Genomic DNA, 22,200 nt, shown 5'->3' on the forward strand with positions numbered 1-22,200 from the left:
AACATTATCCTTCACTCGCATCTTCACTCTGACCAGGAGAGTACATAGACAAGTTTTATTCTAGTCCCACCCTTTTCCTTGCCCTCTTCAAACATAAAACAAATGCGTGTGGGACAGTCAGATGCAATAGATGGGACATGCCAAAGAAACAAGTGGAACGCCTCTGGCAGTCTCGCCTGCTTTACGCAATTCGATATAGCAGCAGTGCTGCCTTTGAAAACAGCTAATGAATAATAATTCACAGAAGAAAACACTAATATGATAATAAAATATTATGTCCATTGGCCCAAAATGACCTTTGACCATGATCATGTGACCTATGAGATGTGCAAAACAATCATTCATACTTGATTACCCTTATGTCGATGTTTCATGAGCAAGAACAATATCTATGGTCCAGGAGTTTACTCACTAGATACCATAATAGTAACTTCTTATGGAACGGGGTCCAGGTGTTTACTCAATAGATCACAATGTGTGAGCTTCTTGCAAAATAAAAAAAAGCGCATGCCGCAGCAAGACCGGTACTTGTAGAATATCTACGGTCCAGGAGTTTACTTACTAGACCAAAATGTATGAACTTCTTGCCAAAGAGAGTATATGCTGATGCAGGGGTGACCCGACAATTGCTCCGCCGACATCTGCTTTGCCGACAACTGCTACGCAAAATACGACAACTGCTCCGCCGACAATTGCTCCGGACAGTTGCTCCGCCGACGGTTGCTCCGCCGACAGTTGCTCCGTCGACACTTGCTCCGCCGATATTTGCTCCGTCGACATATGCTCCGCCGATATTTGCTCCGCCGACATCTGCTCCGCCGAAAATTGCTCCGCCGACATCTGCTCCGATTATACGACAATTGCTCTGCCGATATTTGCTCTGCCGACATCTGCTCCGCCGATAATTGCTCCGCCGACATCTGCTCCGCCGAAAATTGCATCGCGACAATTGCTCCGCCGATATCTGCTCCGTCAATCCGCCGACATCTGCTCCGCCGTAAATTGCTCCGATATTGCGACATTTAAATTAATTCGTACTTTCATGCGCATAACAATTGTAGCACAGGATGAAGACGTCAATTTACAAATGTGTATATTATAATATATATATTGCAAAGTGAATTTGATATATTACATGACATGAACAGGGGCCGCGGAACGGTTTTCAAAGTGGGGGCTGACCATGCTAAAAATCACAATCATATGGTCATTTTTACGTTTTTGTACACGGTTTTGGAAAAAAAAAGGGGGGAGGGGGGGGGCTGAAGCCCCCAGCCCCCGGTTCCGTGGCCCCTGATACATAACATAGAAAGAAATAGAAAAAAAGGATAAGCACAAAGGAGGGATAGATATTCTTAATTCTTATTCCTTGGGGGGCATTTGTTTAAGTTTTATTTCGTGCCTGGTGATTAAAATGAAAAAAAAAATACGCGTGTTCATGTAATTATTATGACGGGACAAAAAAAAATTCTTAGCGTCAAAATAGCTCTGGCGAAATATGCTCCGAAGTGGAGATATTTGCTCCAGGTGAAATTCAATAGGTATGCTTTATGTTTACAATAAAAAAAAATGCGTATAAATGTCCCCTTTCCAGGTTAATAAGATCTCGTGCTTCGTGCTCGCATTATAAATTCAGTGCGATGCGTTATTGGGTTTCATGAATATGTAACTATATTATTACTGGTATATATATGTGTATTATTGTCTTTTAGAAACAACATTATTTGTTTATACGTTATGAGAGAGATACATACATATATTCATTTATTAAAATATATTTATATTGTTGCTATTGCACAGAATAGAAAAAAATACAACCGAAGTCTCGTCTTATAGTAACTCACCAGTAGCGTAATGAGCCAACAAAAAAAATGGAGGGGGCCAGACAAGGATGACATTTAGTTTCCTTTCCTTTGTTCTTTTTTTTTTTTCATTGGTAGGGAGAATGGGGGGGGGATCCGTGACCCCTAGCACGCCCCTCCCCTATCTGTACGCCAGTGATGATCATGCTTTCGTTTGAAACAAATTTAAAGAAAAAAGGTGCAAGGGTAGATAAGGCCCAAGACGTATTAAAAAATATTGATAAAAATATTAACAATTGTAATGCTGATAAATATACAATAAATCAAGCGGTAACCAATGAAAATTAATAGTGTGAAAGAACAAAACGAGAAAGAGGGAGAGAGAGGGGGGCGCAAATGTATGGTGTATAAGTTGCTGGAAAGCAGAAGGGCAGGGGCTGATCTAGCCTTCGCCAATAGGAGGGGGGGGGGGGGGTTTATAGCCATATTTTCCCCGATCGGCCGCTCGATGATGATTTTGGTTTCTTTGAAGGGGTAGTCCTAAAGTCACTTAGCTTTATTCTTATAAATCAACATAAATATATAATATCATAATCCTTATTTATATAATGCGAGCGCGAAGCGCGAGCTAAATTTTTAAAGGAAATTTTATGTTTTCTTTCTAAAATTGGAACATTCTGGTCAATGTTTGTTATCCTGAGAAAGATGTGTATGCAATTAAATAATTACTACGAACGAGAAGCGCGAGCAGAAATGAACTGATGGAAAAGGAACTTGTTAAAGATTGCTTGCAGATAGCCATGAAGACGTTAAATACTTTAAAAATCATATAAAGCGAGTGCAAAGCGCGAGCGGAAAATTTCGAGATTTAGACCTACTGAACGAGACACTCTATTCATGTTTTGTGAATCATGAGTAATTGGGGATCTTCCTTACATTAATAATGCGAGCGCAAAGTGCAGGCAGAATTTTTTTTAATGTATACATTTTAAAGTGATCGAAAAGATAACCTGTTAAGGACTGCTTGCACTTAGCCATGAAGACGCTACATATTTCAACAATCAAATAATGCGAGCGCGAAGCGCGAGCTGAAACATTTTGAAATTTCTACATAAAGAATGGAAAATTTCAATCAATTTTTGTAATCGTGAACAGGATAGCTATATAACTAACCAATTTAAGCGAGCGCGAAGCGCGGGCGGAAAAAATCGAGATTTAGACCTAAAACGGGACACTCTATTCATGTTTTGTAAACCATGAAAAGAATGAGTAATATGGGATCTTCCTAACTTGATAATGCGAGCACAAAGCGCGAGCAGAACATTTTTGATATTGTGATCTGAAACTGGATAATGTTTTAAATAGAATAAACTATTTGATTTTCCGACGTAAAAAAGAGTCAATTTCTACTCTATATTTCAAGCACTTTGTGAATTTGTGAGGTGGATATGGATTGCACTTAAAGGACAAGTCCACCTCAACAAAAAGTTGATTTGAAAAAGAGGAGAAAAATCTAACTAGCAAAACACTGAAAATTTCATCAAAATCGGATGTAAAATAAGAAAGTTATGACATTTTAAAGTTTCGCTTAATTTCACAAAACAGTTATATGCACATCCTTGTCAGTATGCAAATTAGCAGACTGATGACGTCACCCACTCACTATTTCTTTTGTATTTTATTATATGAAATATGAAATATTCTAATTTCTCCTCCTTTTCAAGTGAAACAAATTTTTATTTTTCCCTCAACATGTGGAATTACCATTATTTTAACAGTTTATGGTTAAGTTAAGTTGGTGCTTATTGTCAAATCTGTAAAAATTGAAAGATTGTATTATTCAAACAATAAAAAACAAAAGAAATAGTGAGTGGTGGACATCATCGACTCTCTCATTTGCATATCGCTGAGTTGTGCATTTAACTGTTTTGTGAAAAATAAGCGAAACTTAAAAATGTCATAACTTTCTTATTTTACCTTCGATTTCGATGAAATTTGCAGCGTTATGTTTGTTTGATTTTTCTCTGTCGATTCAAATCAACAATTTTCTTGGGTGGACTTGACCTTTAATAAAGAGCTGATATGTTCTATTATTACTTTGAGTTTTGACATATATAGGACCGGGACATCCTTAGGACATGTCATCATATGAAAATGATGACTATTTTCCTATTCCTCTTGCTAAGCGCGAGACAAAACAAAAGGGACAATTTAATTTCTAAATTAATATCTTACTCATTAATGCCTAATGACGGCACGAAATCTGATAATATTATGGTCTGAAAACTGGACATTTAAATTACTTTCGTAGTCATAAATAGGATGCATCAGTTAATATATTTTTAACCATGAATGCGAGCGCAAATCGCAAGCCAAATTTTTTGATAAACTGTCATTAAATGGGGATTTTAAGTAGTTTATTTGTATATTCAATATTGAGAAATACATAACTCTCCATTCAAATGCGAGCGCAGCGCTAGCTGATACGTTTTGACAATCAGACCTGAAAAGGGATATTTTGAAAACTTTACGGAATACACAAAAATAATAGGTACCTGATATATCAAAATTTGCGAGTGCGCAGCGCGAGTAGAAAATGTTAAAATTCAGACCATAAAACTGACATTTTTACAGAGCACTTTTTAAAAATCAATTTGTAAATCACGCTAAACAATGAAAGTTCGATTCCCGAGGTGAAATATGTTTTGTATATTGACTTCCAAACTTGATATTTAAACTCCATAATTATTGAACAAGATATGAAAAATCACCTAACAGGCAATGCGAGCGCGAAGCGCGAGGGAAAATTTTATACAGTGACATGAAAGATTCTTTTTATATTCCAAGTCTTTCCCTTATCTTATTTTATTTACTCGTCTTCCTCCTCTTCTTTTTATTCTTCTCTTTCCATCTTTTTTTCTTTCTTTCTTTTTGTTCTTTTTTTTTGTTCAGCCAGTGGGGGGGGGGGGGGGGGGAGGGGCCCTCGGCCCCTCCCCTGGATCCGCCTATGGAAGAGATATTGTGTCCAGCACCCCCCCCCCCCATTCTCTCCCCGCTCAAGACCGGATTGAAACCAATGATAATAATATATGAACAAAAATCCAGATTCACAATTCCAATGGGGAGTGTGTCATTCCCCTTCTGCGTTACAATTTGTCAAGACAGTGGCTGCGGCAGGGAGAACAATTTTGTTTTTTTAAGCAGAAAGCTGTGATGATAGGGGAGAATGAAATAAATAGATAAAAATAATAAGAACAAAACAACAATTGTGTTATCAGAGCACATGACGGCGGAGCAATAGACTGCGGAGCAATTGTCGTGAAGCAAATGTTGTATAATTGGAGCAATTTTCGGCGGAGCAATTATCGGCGGAGCAATTATCGGCGGAGCAAATATCGGCGGAGCAATTGTCGCGGAGCAATTGTCGTAAAATCGGAGCAGATGTCGGCGGAGCAATTATCGGCGGAGCAACTGTCGGCGGAGCAAATATCGGCGGAGCAGATGTCGACGGAGCAAATATCGGCGGAGCAAGTGTTGACGGAGCAAATATCGGCGGAGCAAGTGTCGACGGAGCAACTGTCGGCGGAGCAACTGTCCGGAGCAATTGTCGGCGGAGCAGTTGTCGTATTTTGCGTAGCAATTGTCGGCGGAGCAGATGTCGGCGGAGCAATTGTCATGGAACCGATGCAGGACTAGTACTTGTAGAAACTTGTGGAACATTATCTACAGTCCATGAATTTAGTGTATGAACTTCTTGCAAAAGGACACGCATGCCACAGCAAAACAAGTACTTGAACAATATCTACGGTCTGGGGGTTTACTCAATAGACCACAATGTATGAACTTCTTGCCAAAGAAAACACATGCCGCAGCAAGACAAGTACTTGTATAACAATTTTCATGGTCCAGGAGTTAACTCACTGGACCACACTGTATGAACTTCTTGCCAAAGAAAGCACATATTAACACAGAACTAGTACTTCTAGAACATTATTTATGGTCCAGGAGTTTACTCACTAGACCATAATGCATTAACTTTTTGCCAAAGAAAGCGCATGCCGCATCAGGACAAGTACTTGTAGAACATTATCTACAGTTTGGGAATTTAATGTATGTATATGTGCACTTCTTACAAGCTTTGCTTACCGATTTGTTACATGTATTGGTATTGGTGGTGATTTTTTACCTGATTGCTAAGAAAGCATGAATGCTTGTAAGCAAGCAACCAGAGGACCGACGGCTTAAGGTCCTCTCCGAAGGACCTGGTACTGAGGATTAATGCCTTACCGAAGGGCACTAGCGCACCAAGTGAGAATCGAACCTGGGTCACCGGAATACGAGTCCCCCGCTCTACCGACTGAGCTATCGCGCCTCCATTGCATCACAACTTTTATAAATGTTACTGATGCTTGTTCCTTTGGAAATAATGTTGGATTGAACTTCTTGCCAAAATATGCGCATGCCGCAGCAGAACCAGTACCGGTACTTGTAGGACAATGCCTACCGTCCAGGAGTTTACTCACTAGATCATAATACCTTCATTAAGTGCAATTACAAACCTTTATAAAATGCACTTACAAACCTCTATATAGTCCACTTATAAAACCTTTTCAAAGTGCAGAGATGATGATCATGTAGCCAATAACTGCGAGGGATCTGCAAATCTTGCTGTGACAATGTAGAAAATAGCAGGAAATGGGATACATGCTAACATAGGTCCATATAAGACTGGATTCTGCAGCCTTGTTAAAGCAATGATTCCATATGCATGCATCAGCCAATGGATGAACAGTATTACAGGATTTCGCTTCTTACTGATCAGCAGTCTGGGTGTCTATAGGAATCAACAAAAAAAGGAAGAATACTGAGAAAAATGATGAATAAAATATTTAATAAAAAAGATTTAATAAAAAAAAAAGATCTCTTTTTAAGGAATACATAAGATTAACAACCAAGCCTGTGTTTCCTTTCTTGAGGTCTTATTATTATATATTTATTCTGCATAATCAAGAATGATAATCTGCTTTTTATATAGCGCTTTATACAAAGGAACGATGAAACGTAACAAATCCAAGCAATGGGATAAAGAATGTCGCATGGATGCTTGGAAACAAAAACAATATCTAAATAACTATACCTGAAGGTCTTCCTGTCGAATCCAAATAAATTTATATAAACTATACAATAGTGAATGGATTTTAACATTTAACAGTTAATAAGTCTGATAGGCTACCAGTAAATTGAAATCGCTGTGCCTGAAAAAAAAAAACATGTTACAGCTGTGTATGCTGAACAATGGCAAAATAACTACATATCAAATATAGAGTATTCCTTTCAACATTGGACAAGGCATTTAGAGATAAATGTGATAAACAAAAGAAGGCATAAATAGCATATTTTTTCTCTCTCATAATGTTTACACAGTGGTCTATGTGTTTAGATAGTATTACAAGAGTCTTAATGACATCAGATAATATCAATATACATGTACTTACCTCTATTTCCTCCTTGGCAAAATGAACAGCATGTGTCACCAATGATATTATCAATGTCAAGTATGGATAAGAATAATCTGCCAGATTAATAGACAAATAAAACAGAAATGAATTGTGGATAGTCATCAGAAAAACACTAAATATCAATGTATCAAGGTGAAAATTACCACACTAAAGATCACAAACATGTGGGACAGTGACTGTCATTGTTTGGAAAACAACCCAGAAACTGGCAGGAATGCCATGGTTGTTTTAAAGGTAAAACAAATTATTTCATGAGAAAGCTTTTAATATCGAGGTTAATTACCATAATCTTATCATAGATTTAGATCTGGTACATTGACATAAACTTATCTTTGTGAAATCATGAAATCTTTATTTGAAAACCGATAATTCTGATAACTAACACAAAAAGGCATATGTGGGACGGTGCATTAATATTGCTTGGAAAAATACTCGACATTTTATGGAATTCCGTGCTTATTTTGCTCATTTCTCAGCATTTGCACATTTTTTTCCAGAGCCAATTGGCACATATTTTTTATTTATACATACAAACACTTGGGTGGTCATTTTATTGGATTCTGTTCGAACTCATTTTCAGGTCGTTACCACACCTGGTATTTATCTTTAATATAAATTTCTCAGTATTTATGCATTTTCTATCAGAATCATTTGGCAAAAGTTTTAAATAAACACTTTGGTGGTCATTTGATTTGAATGTGATTGAACTATATTTTTCATTGTTACCACACGTAGCGTTGATGTTGAAGAACCTATATATCTACAATAAAAAAAATTTCAAACAAAATACAATGATTGAAAGCTGACCAACATGCAAACTTAACAATTATAGAAAAACTCACAAATAAGGCCAGCGAAGACCGCATGCATGACGGTGAGGATCGGAATGAAGTAGAGGGCAGCATATATAGAACTTCTTCCAAGGTTATCAGAGAATTTGATGGACAGACCTGGTCTCACTAACATCATTAGAACTAGGTGAATGCTGTAATAAATAAAGACTGCCGTATACCTAGAAACAAACATGATATAATTTGTTCAATTAATCATAAACATTAAACATGGGAAATGTCGGATAGATTTTCAAATGATTTTTTTTCATCAGCACAGATTCTCAAAGCCCGTCCACTTGACCGATAAAGTTTTTAATGTACATAATATGTCTCAACAGAAAGAAGGTCCAGCATTAAAACCTCACTGACATTTCAATCAGGCTCAATCCATTTTCATTGAAATTATTTCTGCAGAATTTTCTTTCAAAACAGTTTTTCAGCGTTTTACAATTGTATTTGAAAGACATTTTGACAAACAGATGATCATCTGAAAGCAAAAAAGACTATATCAGAGTTGAGAGATTTAATAACTCACCCTGAGATGCAAAATTGTACATTAAACTCTTTAGAGCATATATTGCATCTACTTTAAAAAAAATTTCTACTAAGTGGAGAAGTTTGTGATAGTACATGAACTAGATCCATGAAATTTTAAAGTTATGATGGCAATTCAACAAATACCCCCAACATGACCAAAATTCATTGACCCTAAATGACATTTGACCTTGGTCATGCGCCCTTATGTTCAGTAATAGTTGATTACCCTTATGCCCAAGTATCATGAACTAGATCCATATACTTTCAACGTTATGACACTTCAAAAACTTAACCTTAGGTATTTAAGATTTTGATGCTGACGCTGCCGCCGCCATAGGAAAAGCATCGCCTATAGTCTTACTCTGTTATGCAGACGAGACAAAAATAACTAAAATGGTTTCAGTGTGTCACTTACAGAGGGTAGACTGCTTCTTGTGTACAGTGTAGAGTTGAAGTGTATTGTGGTTGTGGATTCTCAAGCATGGTATACCAATCAGACAGCTTTGCTACATCACAAGACCTAAGCTTTGGTGAACCTAAACAAAAAGCCAAAGACTACATAGTCAAACATGAAAGCAAATTGATTCCTAGCTTTCCATATCAATACGTTTCTGTTTTCTAAATGAAATATAATGTAGATTAAATGTACAGTTAAGCCTCATTCAAACATGAGAAGATAAAGTTCAGCAGCATTTTTATAATGTTCACACAAAACAATAAAAATCCACTTACTTTCGTCCAAAGTTGGGAGAACTGGTGATATATACCAAGAATAATAGGTGACTTGCCACCCCCCAAAACAACAATAAGTCATCTAAAAGTGAACCTTTAGATTTTTATTGGGCTTAAAAAGTACATCCTAAACTTTAAAGTGATATATATTTGTCAAATTAATCCACATTATTTCACATAAAGTTGGAAGTAATGAATTGAGAGCATAAAAAATTGAGAAAAAACAAGGTTGACGTTTGGGTTCTCTCAAGTAATAGATGTGCACTCTCTATAATCTGTTTATCTTCTCCTAGGCAGCTGAGACAAAAACTATACCTCTTACTTACCGACTGGATCTAGTATAAGCAATGTGACAATGCTAGAAACAGCACACTCTAATGTAGCAGAGATGTGAAGCGTCATTGCTTTGCTGTAAAATTATAATAGAAGAAAAAATAAAAAATTTATTCTATAAATGTTTGCTATCTTATTTATATAAGTCATTATTATCAAGATCAATGTTATACAATGGAAATTCAACAACTTATAGAACCTCAAAGACTATTCTTGAACAGATTAATTGGATAGAGTGCTCCAAAATGTAAAGTTCCAAAGAAAAGGGCCCTGAAAAACTTGTATCATGTTTCAGACTCTCTTCGAAATTGAATGCAGAATGTACCTAAATACAAAAAGAGCACTAAAACTATATGGGCAAAATCTTGATGAAGTTTCTCACTCCTGTGTAAAAAGGTGAATCTCTGCAACAATTTTCAGTTAAGTGTAGGATGTGCTTCACTCTCTTTTTGATGAACAAGTTAAAGTTGGTAGTTTGAAAGTATGCAAACTTATAAACATTCACTGCATGCATGCCTGGATTTACCAGTCAGACCGCAGGTCCCTATGCTAATGAGCAAAAAGGCCAGATTCATTCAAATCATCTCGTGGCTGAATCCTCCTCCTTGCAAAATCTCGTGATTCGTGAGATTTTCTTTCTCTAAGAATTTACCTGCTTTAACCTCAAGTTAAATGAAATATTATTGCACCGTCAGATAGAGTAAATGTTACTCTTTCATATTGGTCATTTATTTTGTATACAATATTTTGTTAAATAAGTAAATTTCTGGCCTGACAATGTGCCTCAAAACTGAATTTTCTTCCTCTGATTTCTTTTGCAAATTGTGCAAAACTTTTTATTTTGAGCCTCAATGATATCTATATCACCATAAAGCTGAACTTCTGTACTTTCTCACAATGCCACTCTTGATATGCAGCACCTTTTAATCGGGTCAAGATCACACTTTTCCCACCAAGGTACAAGACGAGATTTCTGAAATTTTGTACTTGCATGAAATCCAGAGTTCTGATTGGCTGGATAAGGTTCACAGAACAACAGGCGCGGGGTATTTGAGGAGATTACCACATGGGAAGTGTGACCTTCCCATGAACCCAGGCACTGGAACCATTGGAATTTGCCACTGTGTGGTCTCTTTGACCAATCAGAGTGCAGTATTCTTGTTTTCAAGCTGCTTTATGTACTTGGCAAATGAAAAGTGTGATCTTGACCCGATTAAACCAATTCTTATTTTGAAATCTATATCATTTTAAAGCATACATATTCAGCTTTATCATCATCTAAAAATCATTTGGGCTCAAACAGAAATAAAGAGTGAAAATAGCAGCTTTTGTCAGGTGAAAATAATTATTTTGTAGCATATTTTAGATCAAAATTTTAACCTATATTACAAAGTCTTTGAATAAATTCAAACACATGACCTGAAAGAATTATTCTTCTTCTTTACAATGATACCAATTTCATGAAATTCAATTAGAGCAGCAATGACCGAATGAAAAGAGGTGTTTTGGTCCGCATCAAGCTCATTAAATATGCAAAACATCTCAAGTCATGAATATCACTTGGATGAAAGAAGCCACTTTCTTGGGACCTGCCGTCTGACTGTTACTATCCAGGGGTAAAGACCCCCCCAAAAAAAACAATTCATCTGTAAACCACGTAAGACTTCTACATCAGATATTGACCATTAACCAATATATGTTAAATGTTGATCGTTTCTGCTGATTGGTCTATCATCTCATTTGTTAACTGAACGTTCTTACATGTAATTTGTAAATATCCGTCTTTGTAATGCACTAGTGAAAGGAAAATTCCCCGTAAGGGACAATTCGATTCCATTCACTTCAATTTGTTTGTAATGTTAGTTGTAAATGTGATACACACTTCTCTCTGATATCAACAATATGAAAAGTTATTCAGCAGGCCTTGTACTTGATTACCATTGAAAATACCCTTGAATGCACTGTATCATTGCTTTATACACATTCTCATCTATATACATCGTATGTATACTAGATGTGTTAAACTGCCAGGGTTTGTCTTAAAAAGACATTTGATTTAAACCCAACTTTCTCTTATAAGAAGACACTTAAAAGCAATTCAAATTTTACTACAATTCCAATCAATTTTAAATCATTTATGTATGCATATTACTTACCTTTTACCATCTGAGAAGTAATCAATGAAGAAGATATGTAATGTCAGTGAAACAAGGACCATGAAGCCCAAGTACATCCAGTCATACAGGTCTGGAGTTCCATTACATGGTATACAGATGGAAGAATTGTTAGGACGTTCACTACGATCACAAGCCTATGTGGGATAATCAACACAATTTACATAATCATTGGTCTATACAGTAGGCCTACTTATCATAGTTGTACTTTAAAGATCAAGGAATGTAGTTGCAGCAAACATCTTATTTCATGGGGAAAGTCTAAATTCATGGTTAAGTTTTAATGGACATCATCGTAGATTTAGTTCTTGTAGATATAACATAAACCCAACTTAGTAAAAACATGAAATTATATAGCTGAAAAGTGACCATACTGGAGATCACCTACATGTATGAAGATGAGCAAATGTGGGGTAGTGCATTATCATAATTACTCGAAAAAAAGACCCAGTTTCTGTTTAAAATACCATGCTTATTTTGTCAACGATTACAGAATTTCTACCAGCCAATCTTCTCTGTTTATGAAGTTGTTGATGTATATATACCATCAAGCTGCCCCAACACAAAAAAGGTGTTTGCTAGGCTTAGTCTTGACTGCTGGTTTGACTTGAACAGTTTAAATCTATGACAGGTTGACTTCTCGACTATAATCCATACTCTTTAAATTAGTTTTAAGGGGAAGTGCAGCCATTAAAAAAATAAGTCCGATATGCTAAATTAAATAGAATTCAAAAATAAGATTATAAAATATTTTAAAACTAACTTTTTACTCATATGAAACCTGCTATGAGAAGTAAAACTTACACCACAAGAGCTGTATGTAAAGTTGTCCTGACTGTCCAATAAAAGTTTTCTGCCACAGTATAGACCAGGACAGGTTTTCTGATTGGGAACTGGTCCAGCAACTAGACATAAATGGAAGACAGGAATGAAGAAAGAACATAAAATAATAATTTACATTCATTTATTTGATATGTTTGTCTTTCATTTATTTTTGCGACAAATAGGTAAAAGATGCACATGATATATAGTCGTATAGACATGTACCTAGCCAAAAGCAAATTGTCTTTTCTTATTGGTTACACTAAGTTGACATTTGAAGCCTACGGTGTCTTGTTAGAAGTGAATAGCTGATCAGGTCTTTTGGGTTATCCCTGAAAATTTGAACGGGAATTCAACAAACAATGTTCTTGTTTTACATGTTTTACATCTGATTTTGATGAAATTTTCAGTATTAGGTGATGCTTCTCTGATTTTTCGCTATTGATTCAAATCAACATATTGAAAAATTTGCCTTTGCCCAATGACCTGTCCCTGAATATAATAAACTCCCTCTTCAATAGTAAATGCAGTTTCGCTTGACAGCTTCCAAAAGCTCCTGCAAATGACCTTGAAAATATCCCTCACTCCTCATAACTAGCTGGACTGTATTGAACAATCCACCGCCAACGGACGTTGATGGCGCGTCACACCTATACAAAAAATATACCTGCTGGACTGTATTGAATAATCCTCCGACAACGGACGTTGATGACGCGTCACACCTATACACAAATTATCCCTTTTATTTTTTTCGAGCGGACAGATTCGTGGAGTCGGGCGATCAGTGGTCTGGCGCGGTGTGTGTACTATGTGAATCAGTGGGGTGATGTGTGGGAGAATTAAGCGGACAATAAAAAAAGGCCAGTATCTGGACTACCTTATAACGTGCATCCATCTAATTTCATCTTCAAGATAAAAAAATTTTATTGCAGAGCCCTTTGAAGATTATAGTGGATGATGATGATTTTCCCGAGGTGGGCTTGACCTTTTGGCTTAAACTCTGTCTCTGACAAAGTGCCATTCGCATTCCTTTTGAAATGAGTTTGGCAGTGTGTCTGCGTGTGTCCATACTTCGCGGACGGTCATTATCTCGAGAACTATTCAATATCTTTTAAATCTCATATCAACAAGAAATTGTATACATCATCAGCATTCTTCCAGAATTTCGGGTAAAGGTAAAAGAAAAGCGACCTAAAATTACCCTCCAGCGTAAGTTTCCTTCGCATTAGTTCAGTATTTATGAAAATATTGACAAAAGATCGGCTAATTTGTCACCGTGTAGTGCCTGTCTGCAAACAAATCTGGACTCTCAACAAGCATCACGATATCAGCATTTTGCAAGCAGTTATCTTCAAATTGTGAGTAAAACGTGGTACTGACCGATTCTATAGCATTTTGCCGTCCATCTGATACAAATATCTCACCTTTTGAGTGTGGGGTTGAAAATAATACAGTAGGCCTATATATGGGGAAATAAATGTTCAACTGAAGATGGGAATAACACAAGCTCAATCATACACATCAAATGGAAGCAAACGGAGAGGAGAAGATAGAACTTAAAACCCTGAAGACACAGGAACAAAATTGAACTTAACTCTGGTAGTGCACTGCTTTATTTGCTGGGCTTCCTTGCCTAAGTAAAACTCATACAAAATTAGCATATATACAAATTACACAAAATCAACCAATGAAAATAAAGAGAATGGAGAAGCCAACTGAACGTGGAAAAGTCTAATTCATAAAAATAACCAATAAGAGATAGGGATGGAGATGAACAAGATGTTGGGAAGATTACATAATAAGAATGTTTTGAACAAAAGAATCAGATGTGAGAATGTAATGAATGATCACATCTGAATAGGAAAGGAATGACAGGACAAGCAGGTTGAAAGTCAAATGTAAATGGATGACAACAGAAGCATCAAGAATGTGAACAAAGCTGAACTAAATACCAAAGCTTGAACTGTAAATAACTCAAACTATTAAAGGAAACCAAATGTCAAAATAACAGTCCTACATGAGCTTAATATTTTTGTTTAAATCTCCACAAAACTTTGGTCCGCAAAGTTAGGTCACACTTTTTCAGATCGGATTTCGAGCACAACGTGCATTCGTTGATCGGAATGGAATTTTGAGATCGCGATACCGGTGTAAGTGATCCCGGCCTACATTTTTGTCAATGATTTTATAGTTTACGATCTTGCCGTCAATTTGGTAGCTATCATTTAAATTGATTTTGTATAAAATGTGAATATTTTGTAAACAAATTTAGATCTAAGCCTGATGAACATTTTTGAAAAGTCTGCAAACATTTGGACACCCCATCATGAAAAATGAAAAAGACGTAACAAACTAACAATAACATTAGGTAATTGGGTTGAATTAGATTGGTTATAAGCTGGCCCTGTCCCCCCTCTTAACTCTCTTCAAAATAACTCCAATGAACACTTCTTACTTTATGTCATATGTGGTTGCGTGATGTGAAAAGGTTCCGCGCCGCGATCTCACGGTTAATCTACCAGTAACTCTGAGGCCAATTGCACGAAAGGGTCTTTGCAAGAACCGTCTTTCGTGTCGCCCATTTATTATGATGCGCCATGTGAAACGCATTTTAAATAAATTACCTGCAAACATATTTTATTCATCCGTTAAACTTAAAGTAAACAAAATCTTTGTTTATACTATACAAATAATGCATGCAGCCGAGTGCGTTAGTGGAAATGCAGAGCACGCAAGGTTTCTTTAGATAGTGTGCACCATCTGAAGAAACTGGGCTTTCTCTGCATTTACTTTTACGCATGACAGAGCAAGTGCATTATTTGTTTTATAAAATGCTTGAGCCAAGTTGAGCGTGCAATGTCAATTTTCGTTGCACACCTTTTTGCACGGCAGTGCAATGCACAAAAAAGTTGGATGTCATGTGACGCGTATTACTATTGGCCTATTTTTTATTGCGATGCTTGAAATATACAGCTATTATTTTTATAATATAAAAATTAAAATGATGTGATATACAAGGCTCCACATTAACTTTTTTTGGTGGTGGCCCATTCGGGCCACCAAAACCATCAAATAATTTTTTTTGGTGGCCCGATATTAAAGTTTGGTGGCCCGAAAAATATAAAGAAACACATTAAAAATTAATAAAACAAACTTCTGAAATATTAATTCTGCAGCCACTACCACTAAGTTACTTTCACTTTATCATCTTGTATGTCAACCTTGTTTGCGGTTATTTTACTTTGCTAATTGGCTTGTGGTAAAATAAAAATTGTTTCTATCATTATAAAAATGAAATGATTGAAAGAGAATAAATGAATTTTATTGTTCGCAGGTTGTGTGGACTTTTTTTTTTATATCTCTAGATAGATGTACAAAACAATGGTTTTTCATTTCTTCCTCTTTGAATCCTAAAACCTACAGTAGATTTTCCAGGCCCCAAATCCAGTTTATTTCTGTTTTATCTTTTGCAGCATATTATAGCAGGAGAAAATCACAGAAAAATATGCTGCAAAATTAGAACAATGCATAAAAGGGGAAAACAAATGAAAATAATTTTCAAAAAGTATATTACAAAAAGAAAACAAAAATAATAAAAGAAATAGTGAAATAAAACAAAAGAAAGAAAATGAAGAAAGATAAAACAAAGAACAGGGAAAAAAGAAAAGAAAAAATTTAGCAAGAAAAAAAAGAAAAGAAAGTGAAAGAAAAATGAATAAAACAAAATTAAAATTATAATATAAACATGGGGAAAAGGGGAAAATTAAGAAGGCATTACGAATAATTTTTAACAGCTGTGGCAACAGTCTATTCTGACTGGAATATAATTAAAAGCCAAGCAAATAATTTTCACTTACCTTCTGGGAATGGCACATTTCTATTTTTATATCCTTTAGTTTGTATTATTTTATTTTCAGTAGAAACATATTTTTTAATCAGGCATATTCAATGGGAAGGGGTATAAATGGTTTAACCACTAAAAAAATGAAAGAAAAAAAATAAGAAGAAAACGGCAAAAGTTATATCTGGAAAAAAAGTGTGAGAAAAGAGAAAAGTCCTTCCCTATATTTGCCAAAATGTTGGAAAATTCACATTTCATATCAATGATATGCCTTCCCAAAGTATTTACTTTCTCAAGAGTGGTTTAAGAAGTCATTTATAAACAAGAAAGAAAGAAACTGTCTGTTTATTTTTGGCTAGATAAGACACAGCTTCGAAAGAAACCAAGTATCAACATACATACAAATGCACACGTGGGACTGTGATGTACTTGCCTATGTGTTTTTATGTGTATTAATCCATTTGGAAATCGGTCTTTTGTAGTCAAAAGAGAGGTCATAATTCCTCTTCTTAATGCTTGCAAATAATCAGGGTACACCAAATTTTCGTAATATAGACTGTAGAATGTCATTTCATTGGTGTAAAATGTGACTTTGACTCAGATTTCCAAAGTTCTGTGGAAGATTTCTTTGCAGCAAATTTTTTTATCGCAGCTCCCGGAGTCAGAATATAGGCTGAGCTAGATCTAGAGCACAGCTGTATGCAGTGGCTTCATGCAAAGCTCACGCCAGCCGGCCGGCGCGGCTGGCTGGATAATAGCTACTGTATGCTATAGCTGTAGGCCTAATATGCAAACTTTGTGTGTATTTGTGTGTAGATCAACAAAAAGGGCGCATGACGAACTGGGTTGCAATTTGAACTGTAGAAAGTTGATAAATACGTGCAAAATCGGGAGGAAAATTGCGCTACTTTGAAAATTATTGGTTGCCCGATTCGGGCCACCAAAACTTAACATTTTATCAATAATGGTTGCCCGAGGTGAATTTTTGGTGGCCCTGGGCCACCGGGCCACCGCTAATGTCGAGCCTTGTGATATATCATGAATTGTATACAAACTGATTTAAATGCTAGCTAAATTTTTTTATTTGTTTATCATACATTTCAGAAATATCCCGCATAGCGCATTATAAACATGATAAAAGATGGGCGACACGAAAGACGGTCCTTGGAAAGACCTTTACGTGCAATCGGCCCCAGGAGTCGGGGAGCTCCACCGCCGCGGCTGCGGGGAACGGCTTTGCTCTCCTTGACTCGACTGAGACTGTTTTTATCAGACTGAGGAGAACGTTGAACTTACGCGGCTCAAATGGACTTATCTCTGATCCAAAACAAACGGCAGATGAAAAGCCGATTACAATCAGCAGAATAGAAAGCACCTTTCGATTAAACCGCCACATTTTCACTTTAAAGTTTTGGCAAAAGAACGATGAACTGTAATTACACCCGAGTCGAGTCGTCGATCAGCAGCTGTAGCTTGGAGTTTCGATCCCCTCGCCCTCTACGATGACGATGAATGGCAGATCAATTCCACACATGCATATCCCACTGAACTGGAAATACGTATTTCCAATTCAGTGATCCGGACCCCGCCCCCCCCCACCCCCACACACTCAGTGTAATTTAGGGCAGTGCTTGTCAACCTTTTTTTCACTCGATCGAGGACTTAACAAAAAAAATCGAGGCCCACCTACCAAAATTTTAAGAAAGCGATACGACTACTCAACAACAACCCTTTTTAAAGAAATCTCCGGGTGAAATACTTACACCCCTTTTATTTTTAACAATTCGCGGGCCGGACTTGTCCCGCGAAAAAAGTACCCCTTTACCGGACATTTTGGGAACACGCATGCGGTCCCTCCGACCCCGGAGTAGGCGGGGAGGGGGTGGGATCCAGACTAAGTAGCGAACTCCGAGCTGACAAATTGAGAGTAAAATATACTGAGTGAAACACTAAAAATTTCATCAGAATCTGATAAAAAAACAAAGATATATTGAATTTCAAAGTTTAGCAATATTTTGTTAATTAAAACAATATATGCACACCGTCATTCCTAATTTTTATGTTAATACATGAAATCATATTATAAATGGGCATGGGAGCGATTTTTCAAAGCCTGTGTTCTGGTTTATTTTTATTTAAAAAATGATCGACATTTCTAAAAAAAAAAAAAAAAAAAAAAAAAAAAAAAGCTTTCACTCCAAAATAGAGGGGATTTCTATCAGAAAAGGGGAAGGGGTCGCACTCAAATCATACGAGGTTTGGGTCAAAGCTACATAATACCAATCCAATTTCCAGGGGCGTAACAGGATCGGTGGCCAGGGGGGGGGGGGCAAGAGCCAAAAATTTCCCGGTCATATATAATGTCATATTTATAATGATTGTGCCCGAGCATAAGGGCGAAGCTAAAAAAAAAGGGGCACAGCATGGCGCAAGGCATGAAAAAATGCTTAAGTCCCAAGAAGCGAAGCAAGCGATAAAAAATCACAATTTCATGAGAATCTAACTTTGAGATTGATTTTGACATGGTATATTTAACATCATATCTTTCATTTTCCTTTTCTTTCATCTTCTTTTTTTTCTCGGTTGTAGAAATTTTGCGGGCCAGTGCTAGCGGATCGGGTCCAGGGCAATGGCGACACCAGGATTTTTAACCTAGGGGAGGCAAAAGAACAATTTGGGGGGCATGTTTCACACAAATATTTTGCCTATTTCACAAAATCAAGAGAGAAGCGCGAGCTAATTTTGTTTTTAATGTAGACCCTTCTATCTTGAAAAGGTACTTGTTAAGGACTAGCTGTTTGCATTGGGTATATAAATAAATAATGCGAGCGCGAAGCGCGAGCTGAAAAAACTTTAATATCCTGATACGATAACTGGACGTTCTAAGTACTTTCTGCAATCATGAACTGGATGGCTACCTATCAAACAATATTGATGTGAGCGCGTAGCGTTAGCTGAAAATTTTTTATGTATGAAAATTATGAATACGCAGGATGTGTACCTCGCTATAAAACGAATAATGAAAACTCTAATCGCGAGAAGCATATTGACTTGAACATTGGATTTGTAAGCCCCATGTGAACAGATAATCTCAGTTAACAGTTACTGTGAGCGCGTAGTACAAGCGAAATTTTTAATTTTATATAATGACCTGAAAGATTTATGTTGATGCTGACAAAAATTGCTGGGAGCTATAGTGAATGGATGAGAAAATTGTCCAAATTAGAAAAAAAAAGGTTTTGGAGCACTTTGCAGCTTTATCAGAATATTTATTAGGATGCAAATGCACCCCGTCCCCCCCCCCCCCCTGGTTCCGCCACTTGTCTGGGACAGAGCCCCCGGAACCTCGTGATATGGCGACTCTTTTTTTATCAAATCGCGGGTACATACACAACACATGTTAACTTCAACAATGTTCAACGCAGTTCAGTGCGGATAATAAACGAAATATTTTGAGGCAGCACAACCGAACGTACATAGCAAATGTGGTAAAACTTTGTCAAGTCGCCATCAGCGATCGAGCGAAGCGAGCCAAAAAAATTTGGCCTTTTGAATTTATATTCTAATTATGTGATAGAAGTAGCTTTGGAAATTCAGCCAAAGTAATTATTAAGAGTCTTTTTACGTTAAATCTAGCCAGCGTAAAGCGTAAACTTTTTCTTTGAAGGGCCAGATGAGACTCCAACTGAAGTCCAAGTAAACCTGAAAGGGCCAGGGCGAAGTGGATACTTAGAAAAAAATGTGCGCGAAGCGCAAAGACCCTTGCGGTCGGGGTCCTAGATGCTCTCTTGTGCAATCTGGCCATTATTTTGGGAGCGTTTAATCTAACAAAATTATAACAGTTTCATATGGAACGCAGGCAAAATTAGAAAAGATTTCAAAATACAGCGAGATCGAGTCAATATAATGATAACAAAATTGTAGTACTTTGTTAAAAGGAATCTAGATTGTACCTATACATACCTGGTATTGGGGAGACAGATAATGTCTTAAAGTATCGATATTTTTTGTAGACAGTAGTCAAAGTAGAATGAGCATGTCTGTTGTAGAGTCTAACAAGGTGATCAGTCTCCTAGTCACTTTGAATATGGGAAAAGTGACAGTCTGTCAGCAACAAGTTGCTTGAACCTTCGCACAAAAGGTGTAATTGCCAGACGAAGGAACCGGAGCAAATGTTCACTGGTCAAGCAGGGGCCGCGGGGGGGGGGGGAGCTGAAGGCCCCCCCCCCCCCCACCCCAGTTTTTTTCCCAAAAACATGTAAAAAAAAGTACGAATGACCATATGATTGCATTGGCGGCGGAAGTCAAAAAATTTAGGGGGGACCACCAAAATGTTTTGACAAGCAAAAAAAAAAAAAGTTATATATCAACCAAAATTTTAGGGGGAGGCCGACAAAAAATTTTGACGAGCAAAAAAAATTTAGGGGGATCGTCCCCCCCCCCCCCACTTCAAATTTAGGGGGGGCACACGTCCCCTGCCGCCTATGAAGGATTGTGATTTTTGGCGTGGCCAGCCCTCCCCCCACCTTGAAAACCGTTCCGCGGCCCCTGTCAAGGTACGTACTTCGGTATGAGTTAGTTCTTTAATGTTCGTTGTGGAAAATGCACTTTCGCACCTGTATGTAGATCCAAACATGGTGAGAACAGCGCTGATCATCTAATAAGAAAGTAGATCGAAGAGACCAGCGGCGTAACAGGGGGGGGGGGGCAAGAGCCAAAAATTCTTTGCGGCAGTAGCGTGAGAGTAAAAAAAACGAGGGGCGCAGTATGACACATGTGCTAATAAAAGCTGCTTAATATAAGTCCCGAGCGAGCGAAGCGAGCAGGAACATTTTTTACCTTTTTAATACAAAAATCCAATTTTGTGATAGATTTTGACATGATATCCAGAAAATAATATATTTCACTCTTTTCTCTTTCCATTCCTTTTTGTGGTCTGACGCCACTGTGAACAGGATTCTTTGTGGCAGCTAGTAGCGTGAAGAATAAAAAAAAAACCGAGGGGCGCAGTGACACATGTGCTAAAAAGCTGCTTAATATAAGTCCCGAGCGAGCGAAGCGAGCGAAAAAAAAAATCACCTTTTCATGAGAATCTAACTTTGAGATATTTTTGAAATTATATTCAGTAAATAAAATGATATCCTACACTTTTCCTTTGATTTTCTTTCCTCCTTTTTTTTTCTTATTTGTATAACTTTTGGGGGCCAATGGCCCAACCCTTCCATTCTCATAATACGGCAGTGCTGTGCGGTTGGGGTCCGGGGCGGAGCCCCCGGAACTTCTTGATATCAAAGCCCGTATCAAAGCCATTTAAACCTCGCAGATTGCCGCTATTTCAATCAAATCGCGGGTATATACAGAATATAGCTTTTACACAACACATTTATTCAACCCAGTTACGTAATGAACCAAATATATTTGAGGGGGCATAACATATAGCAATGTGGGAAAATTTACATCGCATCCACTGCATGTTGGTTCTACTCTTTCAATTTGTCATTAATATTGATTTGGTTGTTGAATTTGTTAAAAGTCGCCAGCGTGCATGCAAAGCGAGCTGGAAAAATATTGCCTATTAAAATTAAATTCTGATTATGTGATAGATTT

General features: G+C 37.1%; 1 protein-coding gene across 2 annotated transcripts; it reads right to left on the reverse strand.

Moving 5' to 3' along the window:
• Positions 1-4,817: 4,817 nt before the first annotated feature.
• Positions 4,818-18,073, reverse strand: LOC129269928 (JNK1/MAPK8-associated membrane protein-like). Of its 2 annotated transcripts, none has more exons than XM_064105483.1 (8): positions 14,177-14,261; positions 12,735-12,835; positions 11,913-12,067; positions 9,750-9,832; positions 9,107-9,227; positions 8,164-8,333; positions 7,298-7,374; positions 4,818-6,636 (listed from the first exon to the last, which is right to left on the reverse strand). In XM_064105483.1, the coding sequence occupies exons 3-8, from the start codon at positions 11,987-11,989 to the stop codon at positions 6,433-6,435; spliced, it is 732 nt and encodes a 243-aa protein (XP_063961553.1). In that variant the 5' UTR covers positions 11,990-12,067; positions 12,735-12,835; positions 14,177-14,261; the 3' UTR covers positions 4,818-6,432. The 2 variants fall into 2 exon arrangements, with proteins under 2 accessions (XP_063961553.1, XP_054763345.2); XM_054907370.2 differs by lacking the exon at positions 14,177-14,261 and adding an exon at positions 17,890-18,073 and having other exon boundaries at positions 4,821-6,636.
• Positions 18,074-22,200: the final 4,127 nt, after the last annotated feature.

Source organism: Lytechinus pictus, chromosome 10 (assembly GCF_037042905.1).
Source record: "Lytechinus pictus isolate F3 Inbred chromosome 10, Lp3.0, whole genome shotgun sequence".
NCBI lineage: Eukaryota > Metazoa > Echinodermata > Echinoidea > Temnopleuroida > Toxopneustidae > Lytechinus > Lytechinus pictus.